Source organism: Melozone crissalis, unplaced genomic scaffold (genome assembly GCF_028551555.1).
Source record: "Melozone crissalis strain CALT ecotype California unplaced genomic scaffold, PUWL_Pcris_2 ptg000106l_1, whole genome shotgun sequence".
Taxonomy (NCBI): domain Eukaryota; kingdom Metazoa; phylum Chordata; class Aves; order Passeriformes; family Passerellidae; genus Melozone; species Melozone crissalis.
This window is the reverse complement of record NW_026535883.1, coordinates 464,359-479,361: the sequence shown is the minus strand read 5'-3', so window position 1 is coordinate 479,361 and position 15,003 is coordinate 464,359. Positions and strand designations below refer to the sequence as shown.

At 42.3% G+C, this 15,003-nt stretch overlaps 1 protein-coding gene across 2 annotated transcripts in view; it reads left to right on the top strand.

The window, feature by feature from the left end:
• KIF13B (kinesin family member 13B) overlaps positions 1 to 15,003 on the top strand; it is a 123,592-nt gene that overhangs the window by 81,734 nt on the left and 26,855 nt on the right. For both annotated transcript variants that reach the window (XM_054291693.1, XM_054291692.1), the window contains exons 23-33: positions 643 to 800; positions 1,788 to 1,920; positions 3,844 to 3,978; positions 6,674 to 6,703; positions 7,224 to 7,323; positions 7,637 to 7,763; positions 9,044 to 9,099; positions 10,053 to 10,177; positions 11,271 to 11,447; positions 12,885 to 12,977; positions 14,201 to 14,353. In XM_054291693.1, coding sequence (XP_054147668.1) covers positions 643 to 800; positions 1,788 to 1,920; positions 3,844 to 3,978; positions 6,674 to 6,703; positions 7,224 to 7,323; positions 7,637 to 7,763; positions 9,044 to 9,099; positions 10,053 to 10,177; positions 11,271 to 11,447; positions 12,885 to 12,977; positions 14,201 to 14,353 — 1,287 coding nt within the window. The remainder of the gene's footprint in view (positions 1 to 642; positions 801 to 1,787; positions 1,921 to 3,843; positions 3,979 to 6,673; positions 6,704 to 7,223; positions 7,324 to 7,636; positions 7,764 to 9,043; positions 9,100 to 10,052; positions 10,178 to 11,270; positions 11,448 to 12,884; positions 12,978 to 14,200; positions 14,354 to 15,003) is intronic.

Below are 15,003 nucleotides of genomic sequence, written 5' to 3'. Positions count from 1 at the left end.
TGGATGAAGGATATTTATCTGAGGTTGTATGGTGTCACTGTCTGAGCTGATCACTCTAAACTCTGATGAAATGAAGAGAAATATCCCAATTCTGGGCCGTGGGGCTGCTGTACATGCTGAAGTTGGGTTGTTAGAGGTCAGAACAGACTATTTAGGACAGACTCTTTCTTCCCACTGGCTTTGGAGCAGGTGAGCATTTTATAGAGACATCTAAAGTCAGCTGGATGAATCTCAGCCAAATCACCCCAGCTGTCATCATGTTCTATCACTTCTTATCACACTGGGCAATTTATTCCTCTTCCCATTTGTGAAATGGATGTAACACCTTCTGATGAGTTTTGATTTTCTGATTCTGAAGCTTGCAACAAATGCTTTGATTTTTTTTCTGAGCCATTGGCTCAGGGCTTGCAACAGCCTGTGGTCATTTTCCAGCTCCTTATAGACTTTAATCTTTGGAAAATCACATTCCTTTGACCTGCCTCCTGATTTTACAAACTGAGCCAACAATTCCTTTCCCCTGGATTGTGTCGTGGGAACCAGGGGGATTTTAATTTTACTAAATGCTTTTATTAAAGTTAAGGCAGTAAAATCTCCCAGCCTGAGTCTTGTAGTCACAGTTACCAACTGATTTGTCCCTTCCAGGAGGTTTCTGTGAATATTTCTGAAGACTTCATGGAACATCTTTATGATGGTGCTTTGGCCATTGAAGTTTACGGACACAAACAGAGTGGGGACCGAAAAAACCCAGCCCTGTGGGATTTGGGAATAATTCAAGCCAAAACACGCAGCCTTCGGGACAGGTACGTGTGGGAAATGAATCTTTGGTTTGGAATTTGGGAAAAATCACCACCTGAGGTGCCCAGTTTTGAAGCAGGTTTGGGGTAAAGAGTCAGATTTTGAACTGAAGGCCACTGGATGACTCCAGTTCATTCCTGGCTATGAAATGCCATCCCTGTAATGCTGCCACTGGAAAAGTTTTATTCCTTATTACTTCAACTTGGATAAATATGCAATATTATGTAATTCAGACTGCAGGGAGGTGCTTTTTGTTTGCTGGCACCATTTGTTGTTCCCAAAGTAATATTGTAGTAGCATTTTCTTAAATGTGAGTTGTTTTGCCTCTTCAATCAGAAGGCAGCTCTGCACCTTAATTTATTGGCAGTTACTTCTCTTTTTACTTGCAGCTTAAGCTTGTGTTGACTATTAAGGTGCATATAGGGAAATTTAAAATAAAAGCCAGGGAAATATGGCAAAGAGGAAAAGGGTGCTCTAAAATAATGGGTTATGTTTGGCAGCTAAGTAGTGAGCACCTCTATCCTTTTTAATTTTGAAGTTCTACAAAAATGGCTGCTTCTTATTAAGCTCTGGGAAGAGTTGGAGAGAAGGCAGTGATATGAAGGAGGTCAGGAAAGTGCTCTGAATTTTGATAGCTTGTGAGACAATGTCATATTTCATTCTTCTGTCTTCCATCTCAGCCTGATTGCCCTGACAACACTGAGCTTCTGTGGCAGGAGTTGAGACCAGAGCTGAAATGTGGGATTGGGGTTTGTATTGGAATCAGGAAAAGGCTTATTTCTGATGTTTGACTAAAATGGCTGCCAGGAAAATTTAGAAGCTCTGCACAGCTGCTACCTGTGTGCTCACAAATGGTGCATTTTTTGCAGCAGTTGTTGCTATTTCAGTCTGCACTGTAAGCTCAGTGTTTTGATGCTTTAATTCCTTTTTTTGGGTGGGGGGTAAAACCATCAAAAGAGAAGAAAAAACCCAGTCCATGACTTGTTCTGCAGGTGGAGTGAGGTGACGCGCAAAGTGGAGCTGTGGGTGCAGATCCTGGAGCTCAATGAGAACGGGGAGTACTGCCCAGTGGAGGTGACCCCTGCCAAGGACGTCAGCACAGGAGGCATCTTCCAGCTCAGACAGGTGAGGTGGCACAGAAAGGGCTCCAACTGTGCTAAAAACACCTGGAGAGCTTTGTGTGGCCAAGAAAGTGTCAAGCTTTGGTGCAAAATTGTGGAAAACAGATGGAAAGCAGGAGACTCAGCTTAAAGGTGATCAAAACCCTCCCTGTAACCTTTTTGCTCTGTCCTGTGCCAGCACCTGGCAGAAGGGACATCAGTCTCCTCTGAACTTCATCATTTTATAAAGAGGTCCAAGAGTTCTCTTTTACTTGATCCTTCCAGCCAAGCACTACTTTGTTCAGGAGTCAGAATGGGAGGCATCTTCCAGCTCAGACAGGTGAGGTGGCACTGGCAGGGTTCCAGCTCTGCCAAAAACACCTGGGGAGCTTTGCCTTGGGTGGCCAAGGAAGTGTCAAGCTTAAGTGCAAAATGTGATGTTGCGGAAAACAGATGTAAAGTGGGAGACAGAGCAAAACTCAGTGTAAAGGTGATCAAAGTAACCTGTTACCTTTTTGCTCTGTCCCGTGCCAGCACCTGGCAGAAGGGACATCAGTCTCCTCTGAACTTCATCATTTTTTAAAGAGGTCCAAGAATTCTCTTTTATTTGATCCTTCCAGCCAAGCACTGCTTTGCTCAGGGAGGCATCTTCCAGCTCAGACAGGTGAGGTGGCACTGGCAGGGTTCCAGCTCTGCCAAAAACATCTGGAGAGCTTTGCTTTGGGTGGACGAGGAAATGTCAAGCTTTGGTGTAAAATGTGATGTTGTGGAAAACAGATGGAAAAAGGGAGACTCAGCTTAAAGGTGATCAAAACCCTCCCTGTAACCTTTTTGCTCTGTCCTGTGCCAGCAGCTGGCAGAAGGGACATCAGTCTCCACTGAACTTCATTCTTTCCTAAAGAGATCCAAGAATTCTCTTTTATTTGATCCTTCCAGCCAAGCACTCCTTTGTTCAGGAGGCATCTTCCAGCTCAGACAGGTGAGGGTTCCAGCTGTGCAAAAAACACCTGGGGGGCTTTGCTTTGGGTGGCCAAGGTGGCCAAGGAAGTGTCAAGCTTAGGTGCAAAATGTGATGTTGTGGAAAACGGATGTAAAGCAGGAGACAAAGCAAAACTCAGCTTAAAGGTGATCAAAATCTTCCCTTAACCTTTTTGCTCTGTCCTGTGCCCTGTCCTGTGCCAGTACCTGGCAGAAGGGACATCAGTCTCCGTTGAACGTCATCATTTTTTAAAGAGGTCCAGGAGTTCTCTTTTATTTGATCCTTCCAGCCAAGCGCTCCTTTGTTCTTTGAATTATACCTGCTTTAAATTGTTAATGCTTAACTGAGCAGCTCACATTTTTAAAATGATGAGCTATTGATAAGCTGCTGCCCAAAGAACACCAATCAGTAAAAGTTAAATACAGGCTGCTCCTCTGACCTCACCAACTCCTTTGATTTTTATTTTAATTTTCTTTTTTTTAATTTACTTTTTTCCCCTTACAGTTTTACTAAAGAGCAGTTGCTTTACTGCACTGATACCATCAGTGAGTCAGAATTTTCAGCCAAGGAGAGCAGAGCCAGGAAAAGTTCACTGAAATTCCAGTAGCTCACCAAACTGGACTATTTGCTCTGCTCTTTTATAGGTGGGAAAAAGATCCCATTTTCTACCTTCAAAAGTATTAAATATAAAATCATATAAGGTTGTGTTTGGAAACCCTCCAGAAAAATCAACTGGGGAGCTGCTGAATGCTGAACATTTATTTTTCTCTGTAAATTCATAAATTGCAACAGGAAGGGGATCTCTTGACCACTGGGTCATTGGGATTGCAGCACTTTATTCTTCCCAAAAGAAAAATTTAATTCTCTTTGCCATGGCTGCCAGCAGAGGTCTCTCTGGAATTAAACTTAGAGCACTTTATATTAATTTTTTTTAAAAACAAGCATTTCAAATTGTTCTTTTTTGGCCAGGGGCAATCTCGACGAATCCAGGTTGAAGTGAAATCTGTGCAGGAATCTGGGACCTTGCCACTGATGGAGGAATCCATATTATCTGTTGGTGTTGGCTGTGTTCAAATAAAACATGTCAAGTCACAAAATTATCAGGTAAAACTCTGAATATTTACTGTCAGCTATTTCCAGGAGCTGGAAAGCATCAAGGGAATAATTTCTTATGACAAAAATAACATTTTTAAGATGTTTTGTGTCTCTTCTGGTTTTGGTTTTGGTTGGGATTTTTTCCTATATTTGAAAGCAGTACAGCCTTAACACACTCAAAGAAGAAAAGAATATGCAAATATTCCTAAAATCCTTAGGGGTTTTTTGTTATTTTTGTTTTGTTATTGCTTTCCATGTCTAATATTTTTCAAATATTAGACATGGAAAGCAATATTAAGTAAGTATTCAAAACAAAAATTAATTTAAAGTATTCAAATTAAAAATTCAAATTAAATCAGTGCAACATATATTTGAATAGTGTCAAATTCCAAATGTTAGAATTCCAAATATTACAATTCAAGGAAGCACTTATGGCCTCCAGTAGATGTTGGACAGTTCTTGGACAGTCTCATACAAACTGCACACCATGTGCATCCTTCTCTTTTTAGGGATTGTCTTCTTGCAGTGCTCCTGTGAGTTTCTGGTGCACTTTGACTTTTTCCCCCAATACATAAATCAGAATTCAGTGACTCCCTGTAGCTGGCAAAGCCAAAATCTGGTGCAGCAGAACAGGTCTCTGAACTTGTTTGATTTGAGACAAGGCCAGCTAAGTGGAAAAGTAGGAGATGTCCCAAAATATTTACCTTATTGACAATGTATGATCCAATCCATGTCTGCTCCCCTTTTTTTGCTTAGTCAGGATGGCTTTTCCTTTGAGCTCTGAAGTACTTGGGGTTTTTGTTGTCTCCTAACCTGGGCAGTCCTTTCCCATTGTGTGTCTGGGGTACAAAAAGGGGATTTTTTCCCACATCCTGGGCAGATTGTTCTTGTTATTCCCCATTATGCTCCTGCTGCCTCTCCCTGCAGTTTTTCCATCACAGCAACCCCTGATACCCACATTTCCTTCCTATAAAGCCAGGAAACTCCCGAGTGGAGCAAGTTTCTCTCCTAGGACAGCATGATTGATTCTTGCAGTTTTTCCTTGACCCACAAGTGCCCCTTTTGGCCTGTTTTGTAGGCAGAATTCCCAGGGGAGCATCCTGTGTGCCTCACCTTATTTATTCCCCAGAGAATTCCTGATCCACTGACCAGTTCCAGACTTATCCCACAGAGCTGGCAGTCCCCAAAATAGTACATTCTATCAAGGAGAAAGACTTCAACCCAGCTTGAGAGAGAGAGAAACCAGTGAGTTATGCCTGACACTGATAACCCCCATGGGAAAGGGCCATTGAAAATCAGATTTTAAGACACCTGTTGCTTACAATAGGCTTTGGACATCAGCACCTGGATTTTCAGTCCCTCATTATCATTTCTCTCATCTCAGGTAAATCAGGTATCTCTGGAATGTGAAAGGATTTTCTAAAGACCTTGAACTAAGGAAATGCCTCTTCTCTATTGCTTTTTAATTTTAGCTTAGCTAAGTTTTTGCTTTCATGGTAAAGGTGGAAAAGTAGGCTCTGGTGGCTCGTTTTTGCTTAACTAGCTAAGTAATAAGTCCTTGAGGATTGGAGCCCTCATTCCTTTTCCATTCCCTGTGAGGAGGAGGAGCAGTTGTGCTCATTGCAAGTGGCTCTGCTTGGGATGAAGGTCAAGAATTAAAGGTGGGAAAATTATGGGAATAAAAAGTTTAATGTCTGCATTGTCACTCCTGGTGTGGCTGCTGTTCTAATTCCCCAATAATTGCAGTAGATTTTTACAGTTCTTCTCCTTTGCAGCAAAGTTACTTCCAATTATTTGGACACATCTCAGTTTTGGGGGCATTTCTGGACTCCCCATGACAGGAGAGACCCTGAGAGGCTGGAGCATGTCCAGGGAAGGGAATGGATCTGGGGAAGGGTTTGGAGCCCCAGGAGAGGCTGAGGGAGCTGGGAAAGGAGCTCATCCTGGAGAAAAAGGAGGCTCAGGAGGGAATTTTCCTCTCTGGAATTCCCTGACAGGAGGGAGCAACCAGGTGGGATTGGGATGTTTCCCAGGGAACAGGGACAGGATGAGAGGGAACAGCTTTAAATTATGCCAGAGGAGGTTCAGGTGGGATATTTGGAACAATTCCTTCATGGAAAGGGTTTTCCAGCCCTGGCACAGCTGCCCAGGGCAGTTGTTGAGTCCCCATCCCTGGAAGTGTTAAAAAAAACTGTGGATTTGTCACTTGAAGTTCAGTGCTGACCATGGTGGTGGTGCTGGTTGATGGTTGGACTCAATTGTCTTAAAAGTCTTTTTCAGCCTTAACAGTTCTGGGATTCTATACCAGACTTTGATTTTTCAGCACTTGCTGAAACACTTAAGTCCTAGAGAGGTAAAACAGCATTTTTCTTTGCTGTCCAGGATCAACACGTTTTAAGGCGTTTCTCCTGTTTCTTTCTTGTATTCCACTTTATTTCAATTATTAAGACTTCTGGTAGTTAACATTACTGTGAATTTTTCCATTATAATTATTGGATTGTTCTGGTTGGTGTTTAGATGAGATGATATCAGTGAATCTTTGGGATGTCAGTGGGTTTTAATTCTGTGACCATAGCTAACCTCAGACTTTTATTTTTATGTAAGACTGTTAATACTGCTTAAAATAGTTACACCTTTTGCATTCACTGTTTCCTGCTATCAAAAAAAAAAAAAATTAATGGCATTTTTTTGTGTTTTGGCCTAGGAAGAAGAGGATGAAATGGACAGTTATCAGGTAAAAAATAAAAATTCTCTCCTACAAATGCAGAACTTTTCAGATTAAAGCATATTAGAGGAAGAACTGAATGTTCTTAGGGATACTCAGGTGTTTTGGGGTTTTTTTTAAAGGACATGAGCGCTTGAATCATTTTAAGGGCACATTTGCAGATGCCATAAGAGTGGGATGATGTGGGGTAGGGATGGATTCCTGACGTGAAGACGCTAAACACTGAGGGGAGTGGTGAGGAGTGGGATTTCCAGCTCCAGTGGTTAGTGAGTTTTGGAATAGTTTGAAGGCAAAGAATTGTATAAAATGAAGCGGTTTTTTCAGCTGGGTAGTACAGAAAAAAAGCTAAAGAGTTGGCAAGCAAAAATACTTCAAATAAAATCTGGAAAGTTGAAGGGTTTAGATGTGTCTTCATCTTCTGCTTGGGTGTAGGATGAGCAGAAAGGTTTGTAGAAAATGTGCAAACCACAATCAGGAAGCTTTGGCTTTCCTGGGGCAATATTTAATGTGGTTTTTTCTCCCTTTTTAGGACAGGGATTTGGAGAGGCTCCGTCGGAAGTGGCTCTGTGCCTTAACAAAGCGCCAGGAGTACCTTGATCAGCAGCTGCAGAAACTCGTGGGGAAGCCTGGTAAGGAAAATGCTGCTATAGGCAAAAGGTTGAGAGATGGGCACACACTTTTTATCTCAATATGTTGTCACATTTAGAAAATATGTCCATGGAGAGTTAGATCTCTGAACTCAGCAGTAATTTGCTTTTTTGGGGGGTGAAGTTAAAGCTGGAGAAGCCTCTATGAAATTATTTGTTGGTTTGAGGTGTTTCTTTGTGTGCTGGGTTGTGGGCAGAGCGAGTTTATTCTGTCATGGGGGGTACAAAATCCCTGTCATGTGCCAGAGGCTCTCAGCTGCTCTGCTGTCCTGACTGCCCTCCTGACTCCTTGCAGACAAAACCGAGGACGACGCGGATCGGGAGGCTCAGCTCTTGGAGATGAGGCTGACCCTCACAGAAGAAAGGAATGCTGTGATGGTTCCTTCTGCTGGCAGTGGGATCCCTGGAGCTCCAGCAGAGTGGTAGGAACATCCATTCCCAGAGGAGGGATGTAAAAATGATGCACAGCCCATTCCTGCCTTTGGACTGTGGCCATTTTTTTTTTCTCTCCTCAATCTGGCCTCTGTACCCTGCGTGAGCAAAGTTGTTAAAATTAGGCCTCTTGCTTAAATTATTTTATCAGGTTGTGTCTCTGAAATCCAGAAATGCTGTTTGGTAAACGATGCTGTTATTGATCAGGGTGTAATTATAACCTTCTGAAAAAAAGGAATCAATATTTATTACCACTGCACTTGCCATTTAAAAAAATTAGCTAATATGTTAACTACCTAGTTCATTCACTTAAAAGGCTGCCCTCTCATCATAAAACTGCATCTCCAGGAGCATTTTGTTGCACTCCTGGTTTGAGAACAAACTCCGTTTAGTCAGCAAGTGTTCCATGTAATTTTCTGAACATTAAAAATAGTAGAGAGCACTAGACTGAGGCTGCTGTGCTGGATCAGCTGTGAGCAACAACTGCAGATAAGGATTTGGGGTTGTTTCACCTCAAACTCATCCTCAGTTACCTGAAACATCCTGAATATCTTTTCTGAGCAAGCCTCTAACAGTATTTATTGATGGAATTGAATGTCATGGAGTTTGAAGCTGAAGTTTGTCAGAGCTTCTGAAACATAAAAAAAATATCAAGTTCATAGTGAAAACACATAACTTTCACATCAGTGTGTTTCATTGGGTTTGAAAACAGGTAACTTGCTCTAGGAAAAATCTGGTTTGCACCAGAGGAAATGTTCAGTATGATTCAAGCACTTTATATATTACAAGACTCTTGTTCACTGTTAATTCATCAGTTTTGGCTCAAGATGTGTTTTGTAAGAAAGAGTAATAACTGTGTGGAATGGCAGCATCAGTGTTAGTTTACAAACTTTGAGACTGGCTTTTCTGATGCCCCATTTTCCCTGTCATCACTGAAGTAGAGAGGTTTGCATTTCATGAATGTGTGTGTCAGAGTAAATAAACTTAATTTTGCTATTAGCATTTAGGAGAGAGAAAACACTTCAGAAAGCAGAGGTCAAAGAAGATAATAATTCTAAGAGAGCTGATATGAAAGAAATACTAATTTATTTGAGTCTCTTGGAATCTGAAGCAGTAAATTAAAATAAAAGAGGTTTGCCAAGGTTATCAGTGGTCTGACTAAAAATTGCAGACTGAATACAATGTCCTGGGGATTTGGACCACCAGGGACGTGTGCTGGGTAAATCTCTCTTACTTTAAATGCCACCATTGTCCCCGTCTTGTATTTTAGGACTCCTGTGGCTGGTATGGAAACTCACATTCCTGTTATATTCCTTGACTTGAATGGTAAGTGCTCCTTAAGATGGCAGAGTAATTTGGAAACAAACTTTGTCCAGCCAGTGATATTTCAGAACTGAAGCAAGCTTGAAATTAACAAAAGCCTGGAATGGCAGGTGGATTAATTGGAGAAATGTCCGTTTTTCCTGAAACTTATTGTTTAATATTTCAAAATAAATAATACTATGTATGGAAGGAACCACAGGGTTGTAATAATCCCTTGTTTCAGTGCATCCCAATACAAGATCCAGTTTGAACAATGTATTTTTCACATGCTCCTACCAAAGATGGAAAGTTGGAACCAAGAAGCCCCAAAAAAATCCAGGGAGCAATCAGTTAAATAAATCCTTGATGGGATGTTTAAAAGAGGGTTAACATTTGGATGAGAGGGGTCAGGTGAGAAGGGGAGGTGACACTCAGCCTGTTGGGAGTGCTGCAATCCTCTGGCACTGGTGGTTTGTCCATCTGGGACAGCACATCCATGGATCCAATGGCTTCAGAGAGGAGCTGGTTAATAATTCATGGCCAGGGAGTCCAGCCAGGACAGGTTGAGTTTCTCAAAACCCAGATTAAGAGTTTGTTTAATAATGATTTAAAATTACTGTGTTTTCTCCTGTGCAACCAGCAGTTTATCTTAACAGCACCACGTATTTAATGCCAAATGAGCTCAGTGCTGAAAATCCACCTGTGGGCAAGGAAGGGGTGTTTGCCACGGGGGGAGATTCCTGCCCTTTATTGGGCACCTTGGAGTCTGTGTCCCCCAATCTTTGTGCACAGTTTCTGTATAGAAATTGGATTTTTTTTTTTGAGTGGAACAATTCAGCTTTAATTTTGTTGGTGAAGTCTAAGTAGCCATGGTGGGGAGCTGGGGATGAAAATGTGAATTCCTGACTTGCTGATGCTTTTTAAAAAGGGTGATTTCTTTGTGTTTCCTCACCCTCCACATCCCCTCCTGATTGCAGCTGATGACTTCAGCTCCCAGGATAACCTGGATGACCCAGAGGCAGGAGGCTGGGATGCCACTCTGGTGGCAGAGGAGGAGGAGGAATTCTTTGAGCTGCAGATTGTGAAGCATCACGACAGTGAGGTAAGAGAAGCTGCAGACCAGGGAATTTCAGTCTTTTAATTGTTCTTTTTATATGTCCACATGTGAAAATAATACATCAAATAGGTCATAAAAGTGATAAAGCACTTGTTTCTCCTGTGAGCAGCTGTCTTTTCAAGGAATATTCACTGAAAGTATAACCATGATTTGAAAAATAGTAAAACTCAAGGATCTTCCTTCATCCCAAAAACCTGAGATTCAGTTTGTATTTAACAAAGCAAAACCCCTGAGCAAATTGGAGTACAAAAGCCCCAGCTGAAAAACCAAACAATCTTAATTGTTAACATTTTTACCTCTGCATTGTTACACTCGTTAACCTCCATTTTGCCACATAATTCATAGTTTCACAATTTTACAATTGTTGGTTTCTAATTTCTGCTATTAGCTTTAGAATCTCTGACTTATTCCTTACAATTTTGCTTCTATCTCTGAAATTTTTTGTTTTCTAGAGGAGCTTTATTCCTGGTAGTTCTATTAGGGATTTTTTTTGTCCTGATTTGTGTTTAGAGCCTGGATATTTGGCTCTCAGACCATTTTTCTTATGGCTTGAAGATACACCATTTAAATCTTCATTAATACTTGTATTTTAACATGCAAGAGGAAAAATTCCAGCTTTTGCTGTATTGTTAGAAAGGCTTCAGCAAAGTTATTTCTCAAATACAGACAGGAGAATTTTTGTGGTGTGATGGAAGATTTCCACTGCAATCTCTGTTGCTCTCTGGTTTATCTTAATAAATTAGGCCAAATGGTCCTGCACTTCTGCATATTTTATAATTTATTTGCAATGATCCTGGGTATTCAAAGATCTTTTTTCAAGAGGAAATGTTCCAGAGTTTGAGCAAGTTGGCATTTTTAATCCCAACATCTTCATTTGGCAAACTGATCTTGATTTTTAAATGGCCTCTTCTCAAGTGCAGGGATTTTTTTCTTCACAGGGAGCGAAACGGAGAAGCCGACTCTCAAAATTTATGTATTATGTATTTTTGCTAATTATGCTTAATTAATTGCGGTTAATTATACACCTAATTATGCTTATTAGAGGATACATTTTTTTTTCCCCCCCCCCTTTTTGCAGGTGAAAGCAGAAGCCTCGTGGGACTCCACGGTCCACGACTGCATCCAGCTCAGCAAGGGGACGGCGGCGGAGGAGAGGGTTTACCTGATTGTCAGAGCCACTGTCCAGCTCAGCCACCCTGCAGAGATGCAGCTGGTGCTGCGCAAGCGCATCTGTGTCAACGTCTATGGCAGACAGGTACAGCTCCTGCAGCCCTTCCCACCTCCCAGGACTCACATTCCCTCCTCTCTCCTCCCATCTCAGCCCGGGTGGAAGTGCCGGATCAGCGGCGTCCAGCGAGGCTTTGAGCTGCCGAGTTGTTTTCCTGGTATCCCTTGTGTGGTGGATGGTGACACAACTTGTTTTTTAAGGCATCTAAATATGAGGAATTCATTTTTCTCTTAACCACTAAGTGCTTTCTCACTGGAAAAAGAAGAGTTAATTTCTCCTGAGGTCGGAGTTTGTATTTTGTATAAAGGAACTTGTGTGTTTCCCTAGCCCTAACCATTTATATTTACACCTCCAGGTATTTAGAAATCAGCTAGGAATAGTTGGAGGAGAGATCCCTTGTGTTAATTCACCAGAGTTAATCACTCTTGGTCCTTTTATGTTTTCCAGCTGGTGTTCTTACAATAATGTGTAGGTAAGAGCAGGGTGTTTGATAAATGGCAGGCAGTGAAGTTGTCATTCCATTTGCAGCATCATGCTCTGAAAATAATATAAATCCTGAGACTGATGGGGGAGGAAGGAGTTTGTTCAGCACTGTCTGAGAATCCAGCCTCCCCTGGCAGTGATAATGACAAAGCAGAAAGCCTGGATTGTTATTCTGGTTGCACGTCTGTAGTTAAAATCTGTAGCAAAAGCAAAGGGAAGAGGTGTGGTCACACCCAGAAACCCTGAAGGCAACTCCCGGTGCTGCAAGTAGAACCCCAGTTCTTGGTGCTTCCATCAGGCAGAAGCTTTTTCTCAGCAAGGGAAGAGCAGTGAATTTTTTGTCATGTGGAATGGGAGACTGTATTGAACAGATCAATTGAATGTGCCAATAATCACAATCGGGTGAAGTCTTCATCAATTCTGTTTTCTACAGATTTAGTCAGTGCCGTTTTTTTACTTTCATCCGACACAGAATCTTTGGCTTTCTTCCTGTTTTTCTAAAAACCCCCGTCAATAACCTTTCCTGGGAGTTTGTCTCAGCAGCATCTTTGAATGACTCATCTCTGCATTAATTCAACAGTCCAGTTCTTAACCCTGCAAGGCGCCAAGTCAGCATAAACAATGACCATGCCCCTTAAATCATTCTTCATAACGATCTCTTTGGTCAAGAATTTAATGTCTCTACTTGTCAATATTCAAGACAAGTCACCTAGGGCTCTGTCAGGAAAGAAAAAAAGCACCTCTAAAAGCAGCTGATGCTTGGTGAAACAGTCACCTTGCAAGGAAAGAAGTGACTCCTTCTCTGTATCCACAATAAGCAAGCAAATTATTTTTCCCAAGTTGAAGTCTTTGGCTCTTTATTGGTTAGACTTTGGAGTTTGGGCTTCTTTCATTGTGAACTGCATTTATTTCAGCTGGAATCTGTTAATCCACAGCTGGAATCTGTTAATCCACGTTTTCCTCATGTTTCCTCCCCCACAGGGTTTTGCACAGAGTTTCCTCCGAAGAATGTCCCCCCGAAGTTCCATCCCTGGCTGTGGCGTCACTTTTGAGATAGTCTCAAACATTCCAGAGGTGAGGAAGAAACCAGAGTGTCTCAAATTGGCCAAGAGCCTCTAATTTTGTGCTTTTCCCCCTCATTTTGAGCATGCTGGCTCTTGCTGCTGCCAGCATAAACTGTGGTTTGTAAAAGATGGAGCCTGTTCCTGTGCATGCTGTGACTTAGCAGCAGCCTCTGTCTCATCAGTGTCACTGTGGATTTTGTTGAGTGAGCATCTATTTGCTCAGGTCCTTGAAGAGGCAGTTTGAAGAGGGATGGGGGGGAAAAAGAGGGAGGAAAAATGGGCAGGTGAAGTGCCTGCTGTGGGGAGCACGAGAATCTGTGGAAAAAAACAACAAAGTGGCTTTTTCTCAGTAATGTCTTTATGCAACTCTTGATTCCTGAGCATATTCCCAGTTAGATGCTAATCCTTTCTTTCCAAAGAGATGCTCTATCAGGGCACTTGTGAAAACATTAACACATGAAGAGCCAAAACTCTGATTGCTGCCTGGCTCTTTCATGTTCTGCTGCATTTTGCTCTCTGTGTTGAAATGCTTCTCAAGCAGTGTTCTATTTTTTTTCTTCTTGCAGCTCACTTGAAATTTTGTTTTCCTCTCAGGTTAGATAACGCCCCAAATGTGCTCAAGCACTTTTTAATTATGAAATATCTGAATGCAGCCCTTTTGCTAATTAATGGCAATGTCTTGCTGTGAGACTCTCAGAAAGAACCCAAAAAGCCTCAAAACAATAACCACGTACAGCTTGAGTTGTCTGTGACAGTGGCAGGAGCACCTGTGCAGGTTACATGTCACAAGGTGTTTATTTGGATGAGAATCTTAGATTGGGTATTAGGAAGAAATTTAGAATAGATATTTAGGAAGAAATTTAGAATAGGTATTAGGAAGAAATTTAGAACAGATATTTAAAAAAAATCCTTTTCTCCAAGGGTGGTGAGGCAGTGATTGCCCAGAGAGGTTCTGGACTCTCCATCCATGGAAGTGTCCAAGGCCAGGTTGGACAGGGCTTGGAGCAACCTGGGATGGTGGAAAGTGTCCCTGCCCATGGCAGGGGGTGGAATGGGATGAGTTTTAAGGTTTCTTCCAACCCAAACTATTCCATGATTCTCATCTGCCTCTGAGCTTAATGACAAACAGTGCTGAGCTGGTGCCGTGTGGTTTAAAAATGCATTTTCTCTGGGAGTGACATGGGAGATTTTGGTTTTATTTTCAAGTTCTACCCTCTCTTTTTGCCTCCCCAGGATGCTCAAGGGGCTGAGGAGAGGGAGGCACTGGCCAGGATGGCAGCAAACGTGGAAGATGCAGCTTCAGCTGACTCTGAGGCCTACATTGAGAAATACCTGCGGAGCGTCCTGGCCGTGGAGAACATCCTGACCCTGGACCGGCTGCGCCAGGTCTGGCTGCAGCAGGGGGTGCTGAGAACACTGTGTGCCATCCAAACACCCTCCTGAGCGCACACAAACCACCCAAAAACCCCAAAACCCACCCCAGTGCACACCTCAGCCTCCCAAAGTGGGGCTGTGGCAAAGGTCCAGGGGAGCAGAGACGTCCTGGCTCAGCTCCAGCATGGATGGGGATGGGAGTTCCCTGCTCAGGGCTCAGTTCTGGGGGGCTTGGTTTGGTTTTAAGGCTGTTCATTGCTAATTCTGGTTCAGGAAAAGGAGTTGTGGCCTTGGCTTTTGTGGTGGTGTTCACGCGGGTCCCAGGATGAGGGAAGAGATGGGAATGTTTACTCCATGTTTCAGAAGGCTTGATTTATTATTTTGTGATATATATTGTGTTAAAACTATACTAAAAGAATAGAAGAAAGGGTTTCATCAGAAGGCTGGCTAAGAATAGAAAAAGAATGAATAACAAAGGCTTGTGACTGATCAAGACAGTCCAAACAGCTGGACTGTGATTGGCCATTAATTAGAAACAACCACATGAGGCCAATCACAGATGCACCTATTGCATTCCACAGCAGTAGATAACAACTATATAATTATAATTATATAATCATTGTTTACATTTTATTCCTGAGGCCTCTCAGCTTCTCAGCAGA